Source organism: Neophocaena asiaeorientalis, unplaced genomic scaffold (genome assembly GCF_003031525.2).
Source record: "Neophocaena asiaeorientalis asiaeorientalis breed wild unplaced genomic scaffold, Neophocaena_asiaeorientalis_V1.1 scaffold85, whole genome shotgun sequence".
In the NCBI taxonomy this organism is placed as follows: Eukaryota; Metazoa; Chordata; class Mammalia; order Artiodactyla; family Phocoenidae; genus Neophocaena; species Neophocaena asiaeorientalis.
In genome coordinates, this window is record NW_020174301.1 from 5746455 (window position 1) to 5768510 (window position 22056).

Below are 22056 nucleotides of genomic sequence, written 5' to 3' on the forward strand. Positions count from 1 at the left end.
TGCTGGTGGGATTGTCAGCTAGGCATGCACAGGTGACTTCTTCAGTCCTGCTTTGGCATCTCTTGTTTTTGATCTTTTGCTTCTTTTGTTTTCTTGATTGTTATAGAGGCTTATTTTCTACTTCTGCAGTTTGTTCCTTGAGCAGTTAGTCTAGTCTGCTGGATATTTCATTTCCATAGGTCTTTTCTTTCACTGTTATGTCTATTGTCACATTTGCCTTCCCTGTGGCTATATATATAGCTCATTTGAACTGATGATGTCTAATAGCAGTTATTTTTGTTCCATAGCTTTTAAAATTATATGCCCTGTATATCCTTGTGAGGAAGAGGGGCATTTTACTTTGCCTCAAGGAGCCCTTGTGTTTTTTTGGAAATAGTATTTACCTGGCAGTGACCCACTCCTTATGGAAAACAAACTCCTTCTCTATTAACGTTTAATTCTTTTCCATGTTTTTAACCAACAAACATTGAAAGAAACTACTGTAAATAGGCTTTTAGTAATGTAGTAGTAGGTTGTGCGGGAGGGGAAGTATTCTACAGTCCTGTGATTAGGTCTCATTCTTCTGGTGAGCCTGTGCCCCATACTGTTCTGTGAACTTCACTTCACTAGTGGTACTCAGTCTTTTTTTCCACTCTTAGGTGGTACAGCATGGCTAGAGGGAGCTGGAGTTGTATATTTCTCTTCCCCCCACATGAAAGATTAGAGCAGGTTAGAGTTGGTTATTTCTCTTTAGCCAGGTCAGTTAGGCTCTGATAAAACCCCAGTAGTTTAGGCTCTGTTAAATTGTTTCTCCAGGCCTTGGTAAGAAAAACAGTGCTCTGGCATATCTCAAAATTGTTCCTTTTCCCCTCCCATGCTGGAATCACAAAGGGGTTTTTCTTTGATATTCACTGCGAGGACCTGTTAGAATTAATCTTTCAAAGAGCCAAAGATAAATAAAATAAAATAAAAATAATTGCTCTAATTACTTATAGCTCATACATAGTCTTCAGAATAGCCATAACTTACTCAAAATAGCACAGCCTCAAAAGCTTTCCTATATTATTGTTTTCCGTAAGAAAAGAAAAAACATTAGAGTCTCAGTTTTTTAGTCTCCATTACAAACTAAAGAATGAATATTCTGTTAATTTTTCAGCAATGCATGTTGCTCTCCACTCTTTTTTTTTTTCTGTATGCGGGCCTCTTACTGTTGTGGCCTCTCCCATTGCGGAGCACAGGCTCCGGACGCGCAGGCTCAGTGGCCATGGCTCACGGGCCCAGCCACTCTGCGGCATGTGGGACCAAGGCACGAACCCGCAACCCCTGCATTGGCAGGTGGACTCTCAACCACTGCACCACCAGGGAAGCCCAACTCTCCACTCTTGAGTAATAACTAAACCAACATTTCCTTTTGTAATAGTTTCATACCTAAAATAAAACATAAGAGAATAGAACGTTGCTCTGAAGATGACATTTTGTAATTCATTATTAAAGCCTAAAGTCTAATAGATAAAGACACCATTAATAGTTTGTCATTCAGTCAGTGTAAGAAAGGCAGGATTCTTTCATCTAAGATTTACCCAGTTGTTTGAAAAGCAATAACAGGTATGTTGTGTTTGAAAATAGTTTAGGTTTAATTGTACATTATGCTTCTTCAAGACATTTGATTGGTTATCTTTCCTTAAAAAGGTAATCCTAAAATAAATTTTATTTTCCTAGGAGATATCTATAGACTATAAATATAAAGCCTAGATTTATTTTGGGTGCGACCTAGTAAAGATTTACTTCAATTCATCACATGATAGTAAATTAGAATGTCAAGATAGCATACCTAATTTGATATTTTACATTGTTCCCCATTGATTTCACAGCAACCCAATATAGTTTTGAAGACAATTAGAATAATCTAGTCAATGATACTGTGGGCTAGCTACAATCGCAGATAAAAGAGAAATATTTCACAGCAAAAAGTCTAGGGAGGAGTATGGTAATATATAAAATGTTCAGTTATCTAAGGATATTTTAAATGAAGTGCCATTTAACACCATTTACTGCTTAAAAAATTTCAAAAAGAAGTATGTTCATGTCACTGAATTATTTATCTACAGGGTTAACATTGACTTGTGTTCAATGACGCAAAGAATATTCTTCCTTTTAATTTTATTATTAAGGAAATATAGGAGATGGTACTCATTCTTCACTTTCTTATATCCGGTCTGTGAAATGCTCAGCACTGAAAAAATTCATAACAACAAATCATACTGCAATTGATGAATTCTTTAAACCAGTATTGTATTATCCCTGCACAGCTTACTATATTGAGTTCCTGATGTTCACTGAGAAGCTTGCACTATTCTTATTCGCAGCTTTCTGAGGAACATTTCTGTTTCCAGTAACATTAAAACACTGAGTGGCAGTTAAGTTATTACCACGACAGGAATGAAATTGAGACCCCCAGAAGTCTACCGTTTTTTTTTCCTCTGAGGTTTTTCTAGCATGCTATTAGAAGGCATCATTCATGGTACTTTGTACCTATGCACTATCTTATATGGATAAATAAGTCCCAAGACAAAGTGTACCTTTGCTAGCAAAACATCAGTGAAACTAATTTTAAAAAGTCTCAGCCTGATATAAGGTATTATGATTATGAATTAAAAATCTGAAACATCATAGCAGCTATTATGACTATTATGGCAGACTGTAATATATTCATCCTTGGAAAAGACATCACAGTATTTGCAGGCTTAGTTGAGGCTCATAGTCTATACATCAGTTAAGCAAAAAAAGGTTGAGCTTCAGTGAGTGATTCTTGAGGTGGTATTCTGCAGCCCTGAAAGTCAGAGAGAGCCTGTCCTGCTGGTTGCCTGCTAAGGCAGAGTATCCAGTTTCCATATTCCCATTCAGTTTGGCTCTTTGAGTGAGGTTGCTGTTAAACATCACATGGCTGGCAAATGCTAGTATCTTGGACCCTTGGGAAGACCATTGTCCCTGAGAGGCAGTCCAGCTGGGTTCGGCTATCCCAGGGAGTGGGTAAGCATGACTTACACTGGACATTCACAGGAAGATGCAGATTTTTTCCTTGAAGGCCCTCCCTAGGCACAACAAGAACAACTAACATTGCTCTATGTCACAGACAATGTTGTCTGTAGGCCCCAGGATCAGTTCCCGAAAGGTCTTAATACTGGCAAAGTTCTCAGGAGTGTTTAAAATGCTGACTTCGTTTTTCTCCCTGTCATGGTACCACACCTTTATTCACCCTCAAGTCAGTCCATTCATCTCCTCTTTGTTCATAATGTATGTTTTGTTTGCTTTTGAAGTAATTACTGTCTCTTATTATTACATAAAATGTTTACGTTAACTATAGATGACTTTTTACTGTCTTTTTTCAGATCATATTTATTTTTCCATTAGCTTGCAATTCTATTTGAATATAAAGTCGTATAACATACTTGTTAATGATGTTCCTGCCATGCAGCTCAAAATTGTTCTGGATTGAGAACCTGTGGACAATGTTTGGAGCAGCCTGGTTGTGGCTGGTGCAACGATCCTAGTAATACAGGAAGAGGACACTGCATTGAAGGGTCTTCCCGGGGACCAATGAAGCTTGTTGGAATGCAAAATAATGAGATGGTTCTTGACACCAGTGTTTGTCCTAAAGAGAAGAACTATGAGTGGTCCTTTATCCAGTGTCCAGGTAATAAAAATGTGATGAAAGCAATTTTAGCTTCTGCTCAAGGACACCAAGAATTACTTTCCTTTCTTATAATAAAGATTTAGAAAAAAAAAACAATGAAAATAAGACTCAAATTTAAAGGATTAAAAAAATTCTTTCCTATATCCATGTTTGTTTTATAGGTGGCATTATGTTTGGAATCATTAAACAGGCTGACCAGATGCATGGTACATAATTGTTAGATTTGGTTTCATGTGAACTCTTAAAAGGAAAAAAAATATTGGTTTCATACCAAATTTCTGTACTGTAGTGTAGTCTTTTATTGTTTATAATATTATACTATCTTAGAATTCAAAGGCAGCTCAGGGGATCCAGTCAGGCTAAGTATGGGAATATTTTGTATAATATCCATGATAGAGTTATTTGACCCTTGGTATTTGGTACCATTCAATTTTGAAGGTCAGTAAAGTTTTTAGAGTTTTAAAAATAGGGAGTCTGTTCTTATATGGAGTAAAATCAACCTTCTTGAAAAATTAATTTATTCAGTATATTTTTATTGAGTGCCTACTATGTGCAAAGAGTGTTTTACGTGCTAGAGACATAACAATGAAAAAAAGTAGACTAAAATCACTGCATTAATTGAGCCTGTATTCGAGTTGAAATTAATAAAATTAATTACACACACATATATACGTATATGAAGTTAGGTGGTGATAAGTGCTATTAAATAAAGCAAGGAAGGGGGATAAAGCTTGCAATTTAAAAGACTGGTAAGAGAAGATCTCACTTAGAAGTAATGGTTAATAAACACCTCAAGTAGATGAGGGCATGAATCATGCGGCTGTCTGGGGAAAGAGTGTTCCAGAAGACACAAAGACTTGGGTGAGATAGTTTATTTACGAGATGAACCTAGGAAGCACAATTGAGGGAACAGAGAGTTTCAAAGTCGGGAGAAAAACCAATAATATGTACATTATTAGGCTGACTACTTTACTGGGAAATTTGAGCTCAGACACACTAGGGACCTATGAAGAACTATGCAGAATGCTTCTCAGAGTTAACCCTCAGGGATTGGGGGTGGGGGTGGGGAATTTATCCACTAACTCTCTTCCATTGATGGTTGAGTGATGCCTCTGGGGGTATTGTACTTCTGAGCTGTGCCAGCATGTCTGATTAATAGCTTATCATGATACCAGTGAACATTCTGAGGCAAAAAAGTGGGGAGATACTGCAGAACTTGCTTTAGGTGCGGCGCTGACAGTGTGTTGCACTGAAACCAGATGGACTAAGGGAATGTGGTACTTCTACATAAACTTTGGAATATATGAAAACCAAGAAGAGGGACAAACTATTGATTCATACAACATGGCTGAATCTTAAATACCTTTTACTTAGTGAAAGAAGCCAGACCAAAAGGCTACATATTGCGCTATGGAAATGGAAAAGAGATCAGTTATTTGCCAGAAGTAGTAAAGGTAGGGATTGCCTTCAAGGGGACCTCATAATGGAATTTTTTGTGCTGTGGAACTCTTCTTTATGACACTGTGGTAGTTCATAATGACTCTATGCATTTGTCAAACCATACTGTATACCACAAAGAAAGAACTTTCCTGACGGCAAATTAAACAAAAAACTCAACCAACATGTCAGGGGATCCCATAAGGGAATGCAAACTGTGAGGAATAAATTTAACTGTATTACAAATGCCATAACCTCATCAAAATAATGAGCTGACCTAAGTAACCTTGGAAAACAGCGTTTTGGCTGGATACTGTAAAACTAAAGAAAAAAACCTACATAAACATTATATTCTGATTGGTAAATTTGTTTCTCACATAGTACAGATTAACAATTCTAACAATACTTTATATGTTTAGTAGGTTTGGACAAATATATAAATTAATTGTGTTTAATGTGAGCCAGGTTTCCCACGGTCACAGAAAGACATAGACATAGAGAATGGACTTGAGGACACGGGGTGGGAGGGGGAAGTTGGGGCAAAGTGAGAGTAGCATTGACATATATACACTACCGAATGTAAAATAGTTAGCTAGTGGGAAACAGCAGCATAGCACAGGGAGATCAGCTCCGTGCTTTGTGATGACCCATAAGGAGGATGTGAGGGAGGCTCAAGAGGGAGGGGATATGGGGGCGTGTGTATGCATATGGCTGATTCACTTTGTTGTACAACAGAAGCTAACACAGTGTTGTGAAGCAATTATACTCCAATGAAGGTCTATTAAAAAACATGCGGAGAGTAAAGACTATAAAGAACCCTGTGGGGAATTCCTGGGCGGTCCAGTGGTTAGGACTCCGAGCTTCCACTGCTGGGGCCACGGATTTGATCGCTGGTTGGGGAACTAAGATGCCACATGCCGTGCGGCATGGCCAAAAGGAAAAAAAAAAGAAAGAAAAAAGAATCCTGGTATTGGTTTAGAGTATAAGCATGAATTCAAGTTTATTTTAATATTTAATATATATACGCAGAGGTATATATACATATATTTTCTAGCTCAGTTCTCCAAGAGGGCCTGGAAGCCATGATGGCCCAGTAGCAATGAGCACATTCAGTGCCCACAATCCTGGTTTCTAAATACCATTTTCCGATGAAAGGAACCAGGACTCCCTGGAGTAATGGCTGGTTCTAGGGCTGGGGCAGGGAGAACACAGGTGAACCTGAAGTATTGTTTAATGCCAGAAAGTAAGAAAGTGCTCAAAACAAAATGAAGGAGGATGGGAGCATGTCAAAGGGACACAGCCAACCAGAAAGAGTTCTTAATGGGTCAAATCTGGGCAAAAAATAATGATTGTGTTGGATTGTAACCCAAAGAACAGAATACATATCCATGTGATTTAAGTGATTGAATAGATAATAAATGGGTGAGAATAGATAAATATTCCTTACAGAAAATTCCAAATAATAAATGTTAGAATGAATGAGGGAAATAAAAAATTGCTGTTAGAACCCCACAGTAATAAGTGCCGTAAGAATAGTCTTCTTAAGAATGTTCAAATTAGTGGGTAAAACTTTAAGGAGAAAAAATATACTTGTGAAGCTTCCAAATATCTTCCTCAAAAATATTTATTAATTACTGTTGTGGTTTGAACGTATGTCCACAAGTACCTTGACACTCATTCCCCTAGGAAGTGGAGCTTAATTTCTCTCCCCTTGAGTGTGAGTTGGACATGGTGACTCCTAGTGAATAGAGTGTAGATGTGGAAAAACTGTAACTTTACAGTGGAGGATGTAAGGCAACATCACCATAAACAAGTGATCAAGGTTAACAACACCAGTAATAAGTCATGTTAATATCACATACCCCCTGATGTGGTGAGAAGGGCACCTCACTTCTGTGATATTCTTCCCCCAAATCTATAACCTGGTTTAGTCATCAGAAAACATCAGACAAAATAACATTGAAGGACATTTTACAAAATACTTGACCAGCCCTCTAGAAAAGAATCTGCTTCCAAGCTTGTTCACATGTTGGCACAATTCAGTGCCTTGCAATTGTAGGGCTGAGGTGACTGTTTTCTAGTTGGCTGTCAGCCAGTGACCACTTCGGCTCTGAAAGAAGGCTCACATTCTCTCCCTCATCCCCCTTCCGTATCCAGAAGTCGCATTGTAGAGTCTCGACAACTGAAATGGGATCACTTACACTTTGAATCTCCTTCAGGTAGAGACTAATGCCTTTTAAGGGATCATCTGACTGAGTCCATCCAGGATGATGTCCCTTTCTCAAAGCCAACTGTGCCATGTAACAACCTAATCATCAGAATGACTATCCCATCATATGTTCAGGTCCCTACCACACTCAGGAGGAGGTCATTAATGTTTGATTAAATACCTGAGGTACTATAATCCAGCTTCATCAACACATAAGACTAACCATCATAGCATACAGTTAACCCATTTATAGTGTATAACTCAGTGGTTTTTAGTATATTCAGAGTTATACAACCATCACTACAGTCAGTTTAAAAACACTTTTATCATCTTTTAAAGAAACCTTGTACTTATTAGCAGTCATGGCCTGTTTAACCACCCCCCCACCCTTGTCAGCTATGGATTTACATATCCTGAAGATTTTATATAAATTGAGTCATATAATTGTAGTCTTCTTTTACTGGCTTCTTTCACACCGCATAGTGTTTTCAAGGTTTATCCGTGTTGTGGCATATAGCAGTGCTTCATTTCTTTTTATTACCAAATAATATTCCATTGTATGACTATACTACATTTTGTTTATTCATTCATCATTTGATGAACATTTGAGTGTTTCTAATTTTTGGTTTTTAAAATAATGCATCTATGAATATTCATGTACAAGTTTATGTGTGGACATATTTTCATTACCTTGGAAATGGAATACCTAGGTCATATGGTAACCATGTTTAACCTTTTGAGGAACTGCCTGACTGTTTCAAAGCCGCTGTGTTATTTTACATTTCCACCAGCAGTGCATGAGGGTTACAGTTACTCTACATCCTTGCCAACATTGCTTATTTCACATCGTTTTTTTTTAAAATAGATCTTTATTGGAGTATAATTGCTTCACAATATGTGTTAGCTTCTGTTGCACAACAAAGTGAATCAGCCATATGCATACACACGTCCCCATATCCCCTCCCTCTTGAGCCTCCCTCCCACCCTCCTTATGGGTCATCACAAAGCACGGAGCTGATCTCCCTGTGCTATGCGGCTGCTTCCCACTAGCTAACTATTTTACATTCGGTAGTGTATATATGTCGATGCTACTCTCACTTTGCCCCAGCTTCCCGCTCCCACTCCATGTCCTCAAGTCCATTCTCTATGTCTACATCTTTATTCCTGCCTTGCAACTAGGTTCATCAGCACCATTGTTTGTTTGTTTGTTTTTAGATTCCATATATATGCGTTAGCATACTGTATTTATTTTTTTCTTTCTGATTTACTTCACTCTCTGTGACAGACTCAAGGTCCATCCACCTCACTACAAGTAACTCAATTTTGTTTCTTTTTATCACTTAGTAATTCCATTCACATCGTTTTGATTGTAGTCATCCTTGTGGGTGTGAAGTAGTATCTCATTGTGGTTTTGATTTGCAGTCATTTGGTGGCTAATGATGTTGAACATCTTTTCATGTGTTTATTAGCTATTAGTATTTCTTCTTTTGAGAAATGTCTATTGGATTCTTTGCACATTGTTTAATTGGGGTATTTGTCTTTTTATTATTGAACTGTGAGTGTTCTTTATATATTCTGAATATGTCCCTTACTAAAGATTGATTTGCAATTATTTTCACCCATTCTGTGGGTTGTCTTTCACTTTCTTGATAGTGCCCTTTGAAGCACAAAAGTTTTTTTTTTTAAATAAATTTATTTATTTATTTTTGGCTGTGTTGGGTCTTCGTTGCTACGCGAGGGCTTTCTCTAGTTGTGGCGAGTGGGAGCTACACTTCCTTGCGGTACGCGGGCTTCTCATTGCAGTGGCTTCTCTTGTTCAGGAGCATGGGCTCTAGGCGTGCGGGCTTCAGTAGTTGTGGCATGCGGGCTCAGTAGTTGTGGCTTTCAGACTCTAGAGTGCAGGCTCACTAGTTGTGGCACATGGGCTTAGTTGCTCTGCAGCATGTGGGATCTTCCTGGACCAGGGATCGAACCCGTGTCCCCTGCACTGGCAGGTGGATTCTTAACCACTGTGCCATCAGGGAAGTCCCCACCAAAGTTTTAAATTTTCATGTTTTATCTATTTTTTCTATTCTTTCTTGTGCTATTGGTTTCATGCCTGTGAAATCATATATAATAAAAGATCCCAAAGGTTTTCACCTATGTTTTCTCTTCAGGCTTTAGTAGTTTTAGCTCTTACATTTAGGTCTTTGATCTGTTTTGAGTTAATTTTTGTGTGTGGTGTGAGATAGGGATCCAGCTTAATTCTTTTGTTCATGGCTATAAGCACCATTTGTTGAAAAGACGGTTTTTTCCTTATTAAATTTATTTTAAATATTGTATATATTTTTTCATCTTAGAAATTGAATTTTAGTCATTTTTATATTTTCCATTTCTCTCCTTCTTATGTTGATATTTTACTCTGTATTCTCGAGTATATGGAGCATACTTTTAATAGCTGTTTTAAAAATCCTTCTCTACTCATCCCAATTGGTATGCCATTTCTTTCTCTGTTTCTATTGGCATGCGTATATATATATATATATATTTTTTTTTTTAACTGATTATGAATCAAAATTTCCAGGTTGGTTATTTTTGGTGGTATTATCCTGGACATTGTGATTTTTTTCTAGCTTATTCAGTTTTGTTCTATTTCTTTAAGTGTGTTGGACTTTATTCTGGCATTCAGTTGTGTTACTTCAAAAATTGTTTTTAATATTTGTCATGGCCTGTACATAGCAGCCCTAAGTTCAGTGCTAATTTATTTCCACTACTAAGACAGTGCCTTTCTGTGTTCTGCATACAATGCTCTTTGTATTAAGAGGTCTCTCCACGTTGACTCTTGGGAGTATAAGCTATTCCTAGTCCTACGTGAATTCCTGACATTGTTTTACTTACTGTTTTTGGATAGTTCTTTCTCCAGCTTCATAGAGTTTCACACTGTGTTCAATTCATTATTTAACCAAAGATTCAAGGGGACCTGTCTATAGATTGCTGTGTGCAACTCTCTCTTCTCTAGTATTTTGCCCCACATAGCCTAACCACCATGGCCTCCCTGAACTTTGCTCTTTGTTTCCTCAACTAAACGAGGGTTTGGCTTTTCCTCCCTGGGCTGCATCCTCAAATCTGCCTCCAGATAGCAAGCCAGGGCAGTCATATTTTCTTCTTTTTCTCAGGGATGCCATTCCTGAGCTGCCTGTTATACTTGAAAGTAGTTGTTTCATATATTTTGTTCAGTTTTCTTATGTTTACACTAGAGGTCAGTTCTTACAGCAGTTGAACCTTCATGGGCAGAAGTGGAAATCTTCTATGTGTTTTTATTTACAGTGAATCTCTTGTAAGCAGCATAAATGTCTTGTTTTTTATTGTTGTTGTTGATGTGTTTTTAAAATCTATTCGATAATCTCTGTCTTTTATCAAATTGTTTAGTCAATTTAGATTTAATATAATATTGGTAATATTGAATTTAGTCCTACCATCATGGTATCAATTTAAAATTTTCCTTTATTTTTTTCTCTGTTGTTTGTTCCTCCTTTTGCCTTTTTTTAGATTAATTGAGTGTTTTTAAAGTCCACTTTTATCACTTTTATTGGAATTTTAGCTATACCTCTTTTGTGTTTTTTTTAGTGACTGCTGTAGTGATTGTAATAGTCATCTTTATCTTATCACAGTCTACCTTGAATCAATATTATACTACTTCATGTATAAGGTAAGAATATTACAAAAGTGTAATTCCATTTGCTCTTTTCCTGTCCTTTGTGTGATTACTGCCATATATTTTACTTCTATATATGTTATTAACCACACATTACATTATATTTTTTACTTTAAAAAGACAATTTTCTTATAAAGAAATCATAATAATAAAAATATCTTTCTATTTACCCATGTATTGACCATTTTCTGTGATCTTCATTTTTCCCTATTGATCTGAATTTCCTTTTGCTATAACATTTCTTTAGCTTGATGAACTTTATGTAACATTTTAAAGTAGTGTGTTTCTCAATTGGGCTATAAATTAGCTTTTATACATCTGAAAAAGTTTTTATTGTGTATGTGTGTGTCTTCATATTTGAAGGATATTTTTACTGGTAATAGCATTCTAAGTTGACAGATATATTTTTTCAATAATTTGAAGATGTAATTTCCTTTTCTTCTGGCTTCTACTTTCTCTTAAGAATTCCTCTGTCAGTTTTATTGATTCTCCTTCGAAAGCAGTGTGTCTTTTTCTTCCCTCTGACCTTTTAAAATATATTTTTTTCTTAGGTTTTGGATGTCAGCAATTTTAGTGTGATGTACCTAAGTATCATCTTTTTTAAATTGTGACATGTGTTTTTCATCATGTTTGTAAAGTTTTCTGCCATTATCTCTTCAAGTATTGCATCTGTCCCATTGTGTCACTCTAGCCTGTATTTCTAAAAGTTTGATTCACTTATGTTAGGCTTTTTCACCATGTTCCTAAGTTTTCTTATTGTCTTGTCTGTATTTTATATCCTTGCATCTCCTCTGATCTATATTTTGATTCATTAATTCTTCCTTCAGATGTTTCCAGTTTTCTCTTAAACCTATTTTTTAATTAGTCATTGTTATTTAACATAGCACGGGAGGGTCACTGTATTAAAACAGTTTTACACATGGTTCTGCATCATCTATTTTGCTGAATTCTGCTAGGCAGTTCTTCTACCAGTCTCTCCTGAGTTTTCTCTTGTGGCTCCATTTATCTGGCAGCTTGACTGGTTTTGGATGATCTCAGAATTCTTTACTCACACGTCTGGTGGTTTGAGCTGATTGCTTGATCTAGGGGTCCTCAGGCTGCAAATGATTGTGCTCTGCTGTATTTGGCCTATCATCCTCTGGTGGTGTAGACTGGGATGCTGTACATATATGTTTATAATAGAATTCGAAGAAGGAGAGAGCAGAGTATATATGCCTCTTGAGGCCTAAGCTCAAAATTTCCATACCATTACTTCTGAATTCCACTGTTCTGAAAAAGTCTTCATGCCAATGCATGTTCAAATGGTAGGAAAAAATTGTACTTTTTTGATGAGAGCAAGGATAAAGTAATATTATGAATTTTGTACATACAGAGATGTGAAGAATTTGTGTAAATTATTTTTCGGCTCATCTAATTAGTTCTAACTACTTTGTTTATTGACGTATAACTCATATGACATAAAATCCTTCATTTCAAAGTGTACAATTCAGTGGTTTCTAGTATAGTCAGTAGGTGTGCAACTATTACCATCATATAATTCCAGAACACTTTAATTACCCCAAGACAAAATTCCATACCCTTTAACAGTCACTACCTGTTCATCCTTTCCTCTAACACCTGAAAACCACTAATCTACTTTCTTTCTCTGTGTATTTGTCTGTTCTGGACATTTCATTTAAATGCAGTCATATAATGTGTCTTTAGTGTCTTACTTCTTTCACTTAGCATACATTTTTAAGGTTCATCCATATTGTAGCATATATCAGTCCTTTACTTCTTTTTATGGCTGAATAATATTAAATTGCATACCACATATTCATACTCATCAGTTGATGGGTCTTCAGCTTATTTCCACTCTTTTGCTGTTATGAATAGTGCTGCTATGAACATTTGTATATGTTTTTGTGTAAAGATGTTTTAATTTCTCTTTGGTATGTATCTAGGAGTTGATTTTTTAGTCATATGATAAATGTATATTTAACCTTTTAAGGAATTACTAGTCTTTTTCCAGAGCTACTGTACTATTTTACATTTCTACCAGCAGTGTATTCTAATTACTCTCCTCACCAATATGGGTTAATACATCATTTTCTTTATTATCCTCCTAGTTGATGTGAAGTGGTAGCTCTCTGTGGTTTTGTATTGCATTTCCCTTATAACTTATGGTGTTCTTTTCATGTGCTTATTAGCTACTCATATACTTTCTATGGAAAATGTCTATTCAAATCATTTGCCCACTTTTAAATTGAGGGTTTTTTTTTAAATGGTAGAATTGTAAGAGTTATTTATGTGTTCTGGGTATGAGATCCTTATCAGACATATGATTCTCAAATATTTTCCACTGTTCTGTGGGTTGTCTCTTCACTTTCTTGACGGTGTCATTTGAGGCACAGGATTTTTTTCTTTTCTTTTTTTGCTGTACATGGGCCTCTCACTGTTGTGGCCTCTCCCGTTGCGGAGCACAGGCTCCGGACGTGCAGGCTCAGTGGCCATGGCTCACGGGCCCAGCCGCTCCGCGGCACGTGGGATCTTCCCGGACCGGGGCATGAACCCATGTCCCCTGCATCGGCAGGCGGACTCTCAACCACTTCGCCACCAGGGAAGCCCAAGGCACAGCATTTTTTTGATAATGTCCAGTATATCTTTTTTTTTCTGTTAGTTGCTTAAGCTTTAGGAGTCATATATAAGAAACTGTCGCCTAATCCAAAGTCATGAGGATTTACATCTATATATTCTTCTAACTTTTTTGTAATTTTAGCTCTTACCTTTAGGTTTTTGATCCTTTTTTAGTTAATTTTTATATATGGTGTGAAGTATGGGTCCAGATTTATCCTTCTGCATGTGAATATCAAGCTATCCTGGCACCATTTGTTGAAAAGACTTTCCCCAGTTAAACTTCTTGACACCCTTGTTGAATATCAATTGACCATAGATGTATGGTATTATTTCTAGACCTAATTCTATTCCATGGTCTATATGTCTGTCCTTATGACAATGGCACATGGTTTGATTACTGTAACTTTGAAGTAGGTTTTACAATTGGGAATCGTCAGTACTCCAACTCTTGTTTTTCTTTATCAAGATTGTATTGCCTAATCTGAGCCCTCTGTTTCTAAACATGAATTTTAGGATCTGTTTGTCTATTCCTATAAAAAAAGTCTTTTGGAATTTGATTGCATTGAATTTGCAGATCAGTTGGGATGAATTTCTATCTTAATATTAAGTCTTCCCATCCATGAATACAGATGCCTTTTCATTAATTCCTTTTAATAATGTTTTGTAGTTTTCAATGTACAAATCTTGCATTTCTTTGGTTAAATGTATTATTAAATGTTTTATTCTTTCTGATGCTATTGTATTTGGTATTGTTTTCTTAATTTCACTCTCAAACTTTTCAGTTTGTAAGTGTATAAAAATACAATAAAACAGATTTTTCTACAATTGATCTGTAGCATTGTTGAAGACAATTATTAGATTAAATAATGTTTTTGGATTTCTTAGTTTTCTGTATGGATGATTATGTCATCTGAAAGTAAAGTTAGTTTTCTTCTTTTTCAATCTGGTTGCCTTTCATTTTTTTTTCTTGCTTAATTGCCCTGTCCAGAACCTCCAGTACGGTACTGAATAGAAGTGACAAGTAAGGACAGTTTTGTCTTGTTCCTGACCTTAAAAAGAAAACTTTCAGTCTTTTGCCATTAAATATGATGTTAGCTATGAAGTTTTTATATATGCCCTTTATCAGGTTAAGATAATTCCCTGCTATTCCTAGTTCGTTGAGTATTTTCCATCTATTGAGATGATGTTGTGATCCACCCCCACCCCACTTTATTTCTCTAATAGTATGTTGTATTGATTGATTTTCATATATTTAAATAATCTTGCATTCCTGGGGTAAATGCAACTTAGTCATGATGTATAATCCTTTTATATTCTAGTGGATTCAGTTTGCTAGTATTTTGTTGAGAAGTTTTGCAGCTATAATCATAAGAGGTATTGGTCTGGCATCATCTTTTCTTGTGATAAGTTTGTCTTGTCTTTGTATTAGGTTAATACTGGCCTCGTAGAATGAGTTAGGAAGTCTTACCTTTGCTTCTGTGTTTTGGAAATATTTGTGAATAATTGTTAATTCTCCTTAACTGTTTGGTAGAATTCATGAATTAAGCCAGTTGATCTTGGGCTATACTTTTCTGGCACTTTGTTGATTACTAACTCAGTCTTTTTATTGTTATAGCCTGTGCCTATTTTCTGTTTCTCCTCTAGTAAGTCTTGGTAGTTAGTATCTTTCTAAGAATCTCCCCTATCATCTAGGTTATCTAATTTATTGGCATACAGTTGTTCATAGTATTTCCCTATAGTCCTTTTCCCCAGTCTTTGTCAGTCGTGTGTCTCATCTTCCATTCCTGATTTTAATAGTTTGTATCTTCGTGTATTTCTTTGTTAGCCTAGCTAAAGCTTTGTTGATTTTGTTGCACATTACAAAGAACAGTTTGTATTTGGCTTTATTGATTTTCTTTATTGTTTTCCTACTCTGCATTTTATTTATTTTCACTCTAATCTTCATTATTTCCTTTCTTCTGCTTGCTTTGAGTTTAGTTTTCTATTAATTTTTTACTTTATTAAGGTACAAAGTTGGTTGATATGAGACCTTTTCTCTTTTTTAATGTAGGCTTTTACAGCCATAATTTTTTTTCTGAGCAGTGTTTTGCTGCATCCTGCAAGTTTTGGTATATTATGCTTTATTTTAATATACCTGAAAGTAATTTTTAATTTTCCTATGATTTGTTTTTTGATCCATTGGTTATTTAGGAATGTGTTGCTTAATTTCCACAATTTGTGATTTTCCCAAATTTTCTGTTATTGATTTCTAATTTTATTCAGTTGTGGTTAGAGAACATACTTTATATGACTTCAGTCCTTTTACATTTATTGAGGTTTGTTTTATGACCTAGTATATTGTCTATCCTGAAGAGTTTTTTATGTGCACTTAAGAATAATGTATATTCTGCTGCTGTTATGTGGATTTTTCTATTTACGTCTGTTTGGTCCAGTTGGTTTATAGTGTTGTCCAAGTCTTCTAATCCCTTGCAAATCATATGTCTAGTTGTTTGATTCATTATTGAAAGCGAGGTACTGAAGTCTCCAATTATTTTTGTTGAGTTCTTTATTTCTGTTTTAATTTCTGTCGGTGTTTGCTTCATGTAGTTTGAGGCTCTGTTAGATGCATGTATGTTTATAATTTTTATATCTTATCGATGGATTGTCCTTTTTATCATTATAAAATATCCCTCTTCATCTTCAGTAACATTTTAAAAGTCTATCTGATATTTCTATAGCCATTCCATCTTTCTTGTGGTTGCTGTTTGTATGCTATATCTTTTTTCATCCATTCACTTTCAATCTCTTTGTGTATATAGGTGTGTCTCCTATGAAGGGTACATAGTTAGATCTTTGTCTTTTATCTGGTCTGTCTTTTCTGCCTTTTGATTAAATCATTTGATCTATTCACATTTAATGTTATTTTTGATGCAGTTGGATTTATGTGAATTATTTTATTTTTTCCCTTGTATATCATGAATTTTCTGTTCTTCCACTCTTCATTTGTTTATTTTTTTGCAGTAAGTGAATATTTTCTATTATAACATTTTAATTTTAATGATTTTTCATTATATTTTATGAGTTATTTTCTTTCTTTTTTAAAATAAATTTATTTATATTTTGGTTGCATTGGGTCTTCATTGCTGTGTGTGGGCTTTCTCTAGTTGTGGCAAGCGGGGGCTACTCTTTGTTGTGGTGTGTGGGCTTCTCATTATGGTGGCTTCTCTTGTTGCAGAGCATGGGCTCTAGGTGTGTGGGCTTCAGTAGTTGTGGCACTCGGGCTCAGTAGTGGTGGCTCACAGGTTGTAGAGCGCAGGCTCAGTAGTTGTGGTGCATGGGCTTAGTTGCTCCGTGGCATGTGGGATCTTCCCGGACCAGGGCTCAAACCCCTGTCCCCTGCATTGGCAGGCGGACTCTTAACCACTGTGCCACCAGGGAAGTCCATGAGTTATTTTCTTAGTGGTTACTCCAGGGTTTACCATATATAGCTTATCTTATTAAAATATGCTTCAGATTTATACTAACTTAATTCCAGTGAGATGAAATAATGTTACTCATATAGGTCTAGTCTCTTTCTTCCCTTTTTGTGGTATTGTTATATGTATTACATCTGTATGTGTTGCAAACCCAGCAGTCCATTTTTATAGTTATTATTTATATAGTTTTATGTCTTTTAAAGAATCTGAGGAAAGAAAGGAGGATATGTACTTATAGCTTTTGTTATATTAATCTTTGTATTAACCATTTTTGGTTTTCTTTGTTTGTTTCTGTGGATCTTTGTTTACCATCTAGTAATACCATGTCATATACTTGGCCCAATATAGATTTTCTCCAATACAGTTCCTCTGTGGTGTTATTGGGGAATACATTATGTTTTATGTTTTATAGGCCCAACAGTACCATTATTTATATCATTTAAAATACAATCTTTAAAAATCTTGTAAAAGAAGAAAGGAGACAAAAGATACATATTTACTGTCTTTTATAATGACAGTTCTGTTATTGGTGCTCTTTGTTATATTTTGTGGAGTTAAATTACTATCTGGTGTCACATGCTTTCTTCTTGAAGAGCTTCCTTTAGTATTTCTTGTAAGGCACATCTGCTAACAGTGAATTCTCTCAATTTTTGTTTATCTGTGAATGTTTCACTTTAATTTTTGAAGAGCAGTCTCGATGGATAGAAAATTTTTTGTTGACAGTTTTATTTTCAGGACTTTGAATATATTATCCCACTGGCTACTGACCCCCATTTTTCCTGATTAAAAGCTGGTTATTAATCTTATTGGGGTTTTTTTAGGTGAGGAGTCATATTTTCTCTTGCTGCTTTCAGGATTTTCTACTTGTTTTTGGCTTTTATCACTTTTATTATAATGTATTTATCGATCTCTTCATGTTTATTGTACTTAAATTTTGTTAAGCTTCTTGGATGTGTAGATTAACATTTTTATCAAATTTGGGGATTTTTCAGGAATTATTTCTTCAAATAAATTTTAACCTTCTTTCTTCTCTCCTATCTTTCCAACACTCCCATTACACATAGGTTGGTGTACTTAATGGTGTCCTGCATTTAGCTGAGGCTCTGTTTATTTTTCTTCATTCTGTTGTCTCTCTGTTCTTCAGCTTCCATGGTCTCTACTGATCTTTCTTCAAATTTGGTAATTCTTCTGCCAGTTCAAATTTACTGTTGAATCTCTACTGTATTTTTCATTTCAGTTTTTTTAAATGCTTTTATTTTTTTTCTGTTAGTATGTGTAGAATTTTATCCACCCCCACCCCCCGGCTATTTTTTGGCTGTACTGTGCAGCGTGCGGGATCTTAGTTTCCCGACCAGGGATGAAATCCATGCACCCTGCAGTGGAAGTGTGGAGTCTTAACCACTGAACTGCCAGGGAGGTCCCTCATTTCAGTTATTTTACTGTTCTACTTTATAATTTCCATTTGTTCTTTTTTATAATTTCTGTGTTTTTATTGATACTCTCTTTTTGTTGAGACATTGTCATCATGTGTAACTTTAGTTCTTTAAGCATAATTTTCTCATTTTTTCTGCCTTTAATTATTTTAAATATTTTTATTGTTTTCTAATTGTCCTTTTACTCCAATTCTTGGGTTGTCAATTCTCATTTTTATTATCTCTCTTTTGCCTGACTCTTCTTCATGATGCTTTGTGATTTTTCATTTTGAGGTTTAATTCAGTAAGTGTTGTTGTTGTTGTTTTCATTGTCTTTTATTTCTGTATCAAAGGCTTGCAAACGAAGGTGTGATGGCCAAACCTGGTTGACTGCCTATTTTTGTAAATAAAGTTTTATTGGATTATAGCTATTATCAATTGTTTGTGTATTGTGTATGGTTACTTTTGTACTGCAGTGGCAGCAGTGGTAGTTGTGAAGAGATTTTATGGTCTGCAAAGCCTAAAATACTTACTGTCTTGCAGTTTACAGAATCAAGTTTTTCCAGTTTCTGTTCTGTGTGACCTGAGTTGAAGAAGTATTTCAAGGGTCCATTTATGTCTACTTTTGCATGAGGCTTTTCTTGTTTACAGAATAGGTTTTAACACTATTGTTTGATGTTGGGGTTTCTCTACTATATGGAAAGTGTGAATTTCAACCCAACCCATATGATCAGTATAGGCTTTAAGTTCTCACAAGTGACTTTTGTCTTTCATACATTCTTACCCACGTTAAGGTTCCTTTCTGCTTCTTTGGGCTTGTGATGTATTTTAGTACCTTTTTCACAGATAGGGGCTACAATTGAAGGCTTTAAGCATTTTAAATATGGTTCAGTTTAGCTCTCTATTTTGAGTATGCCAGAGATTATATCTCCTGGCCCTGCTGGGTTTTGACCCATACCTATTAGCTGTTGTTAGTCTATCCCCATGTATAGTAAAGTTCTGTCACTAGCTCACACTTCTCTTTCACATTGTTGTTTTGAATCCCTGTTTTATTTTTAGCAATGATAATTCCCTTTTCTTCTAAAGGACTCTGTTTTGAAAAAAAGTTTTGGGTAAATTTTAGCCTTGATTTTCTGTGTATATATTTTTTTGAATTTTGTTGAGAATGCCAAACAGATACTTTTCAATGTTTTACATCTGTTTTAGAGAGCACATATTTTTCAAAATGATGTACTTTATTTGCATATGAAGTGCTGTGTTTTTCATTATGTTTTATTTTCATCTTTTTCTGTTTGTGTGTACATAGATGAGAAGCCATCTGGGCTGGTTTTTAAATTTAAACAAAACAGTGTGGATGACTTCTCTGTAGTTTCATTCATGTTCCAGAACCAGGTTGTTATTAGAACCTTTCAAGTTACAGTGTATCCTGGAAGAACTATTAGATACAAGCTTACATTACCTGTTGATCCAACCCCCTGATGGCAGTGGAGAATAAAACATCATCATAGGCTTTATAGTATATCCTTTTCCTGTGTTTGATACAGCCATTATTATATCTGGGTCGTGCTTTCTATAACATACCTTATCCTTTGCCATTGCTGCCATACTAGTTATAAGCGGCAACGATGACTGTCCTTTTTTTGCTGGAAATTTTGCCAGCAGTTAGGTCTAAATTATACCAGCTTTCTGTATGGTATATTCATTACTTGGAACATTAGACTTTCCTGTATCTCATTCTAGCAGCTGATATGCTTCTTGGTTGCACCATGGCCCAGAACTGCCTTCAGAACTTGTCGCTTTCAGGAAAGTTACAGTTGAGTGGCATTATGCCAGGAGTCCTCTTTTAATTCCCAGAGGTATAGTAGGTTAATACTTTCTAGTTTTACTTACGTAGTTGTCATCATACCCCAATTCTTGTTGTTGTTGGCAAGTTTTTTTATTATTACACTGGTAATCTATGAGGAGGATATTAGATGAGATTGGTAAATTTAGTCATTTTATTCAGAAGTTAAGACATTTGTTTTTCTGATGAAAAAATGTAGCCAGGGTTTCATAAAAATGCTTATAGTAACCCATCTCTTATTTTGACTTTTTCAGATAATGCTTTACGTGTAGTGAGCACTCAATAAATTTTGTTTTTACCTGAGTGAATTAATTAATTAGTGGTTTTACATAAAATTTTCGATGAAAAAATAGCTTAAAATTTTAAGCACAATGTTAAAAAATTAAAGTTCTTGTCATTATTTTTCCTTATTATAAAAGTAATATGAATTTATTGTAGAAAACTGATGATGCATAAAAATCTTACTAAACTAAGATAACCATCATTAACTTTTCCATGGGCATATTAATACATTTAAAACAAAATTGTGTTCATTCTAAATATATTGTTTGAATCCTTATTTTGCTCAATTTATTATGAATATTTTTCTTGTTATTAAATTTTCTCCTAGCTGTTTCATAATGTAATATAAAATTTGAAAACTATATTGTAATTTTCTCAGTTTCATAAAGAGGAAGATTACTCAACATTTTTCCATGATGACTGCATGTCATTTCTATACTATGTTGCAATAGAGTTATGCCTCTGAAAATTTCTGTAAGATATAGGTATTTGTTTTTTACTTTTTTTTTTTTCTTTACTCTTTGATGTTAACTCATGTTGATGACCTTGTGCTAGTCTCTTGGGATTTCCCTCTTACTTTCAAATTTTCTACGTACAATAGGTATGAGATTTAATGTCTGGTCTTTGATTCATACATCCTGATTGTGCATTTGTTTCTGCCATTCTTTAAATGTATGACTTTGGGTAGTTGCTTAATGCAGGCCTCCTGATCTTAGAAAGAACCCTAAAAATAGTACCTTCCACACAAAATTGTTGTGAGGCTTAAATTATATAATTCATGTATGCCACTTGGTTCACTATCTAGCCATGGGGTAGTATTTACAATATTTTAAAAACTGATACAAAGTGTAAATGGACCAAGCAGAATATAGATGCCAGCCACAAACAACTGCAATCGACTAAACATTAGCTTTCTTGACTTGAGCGAGAGAGAGCTCAATTAAATGCTATCTTAGTTGTAATAATGATGAAAATGATTATGAAAGTGACAATGATTATTGTGTTTCCACAAGATGTTACCAAACTAAGTCAGTATTATGCCCCCAATAGACACTAAACATGAGCTTTCATATAGGAACTTTATCTCTCATCTGAAATTTTAAAATTCTATTGTAATATTAATATGAAAACATATTAGACCTCATATTAAGAAGACATAAAAAAATCTTATGCTTTAAATCTGTTTCTGTTTAGTTCACATTCGAATAGAATTTTAATTAAGCCTTGAAGCTTTTCTTGCCCAAAGAAGATAAACATTTATACAAAGTAATTTAAAAGTGCTGTGTTTGCTAATTTTAAACTAATGTATTTTCTTGAAGTAAGGACTTATTACCACACAATTTTCTATATTTATTGATCCTTTTTATTATATGTAAATATAATTAAGATGCATTTTAGCATTCTTTGTCAAAGGTCTTTTATTTATTCCTGTTAA

General features: G+C 35.0%; 1 protein-coding gene across 1 annotated transcript in view; it reads left to right on the top strand.

The window, feature by feature from the left end:
• Positions 1-22056, top strand: part of ATRNL1 (attractin like 1) — a 675777-nt gene that overhangs the window by 161414 nt on the left and 492307 nt on the right. Inside the window, exon 18 of the mRNA XM_024756087.1 lies at positions 3455-3673. Within this exon, the coding sequence (XP_024611855.1) occupies positions 3455-3673 (219 nt within the window). The remainder of the gene's footprint in view (positions 1-3454; positions 3674-22056) is intronic.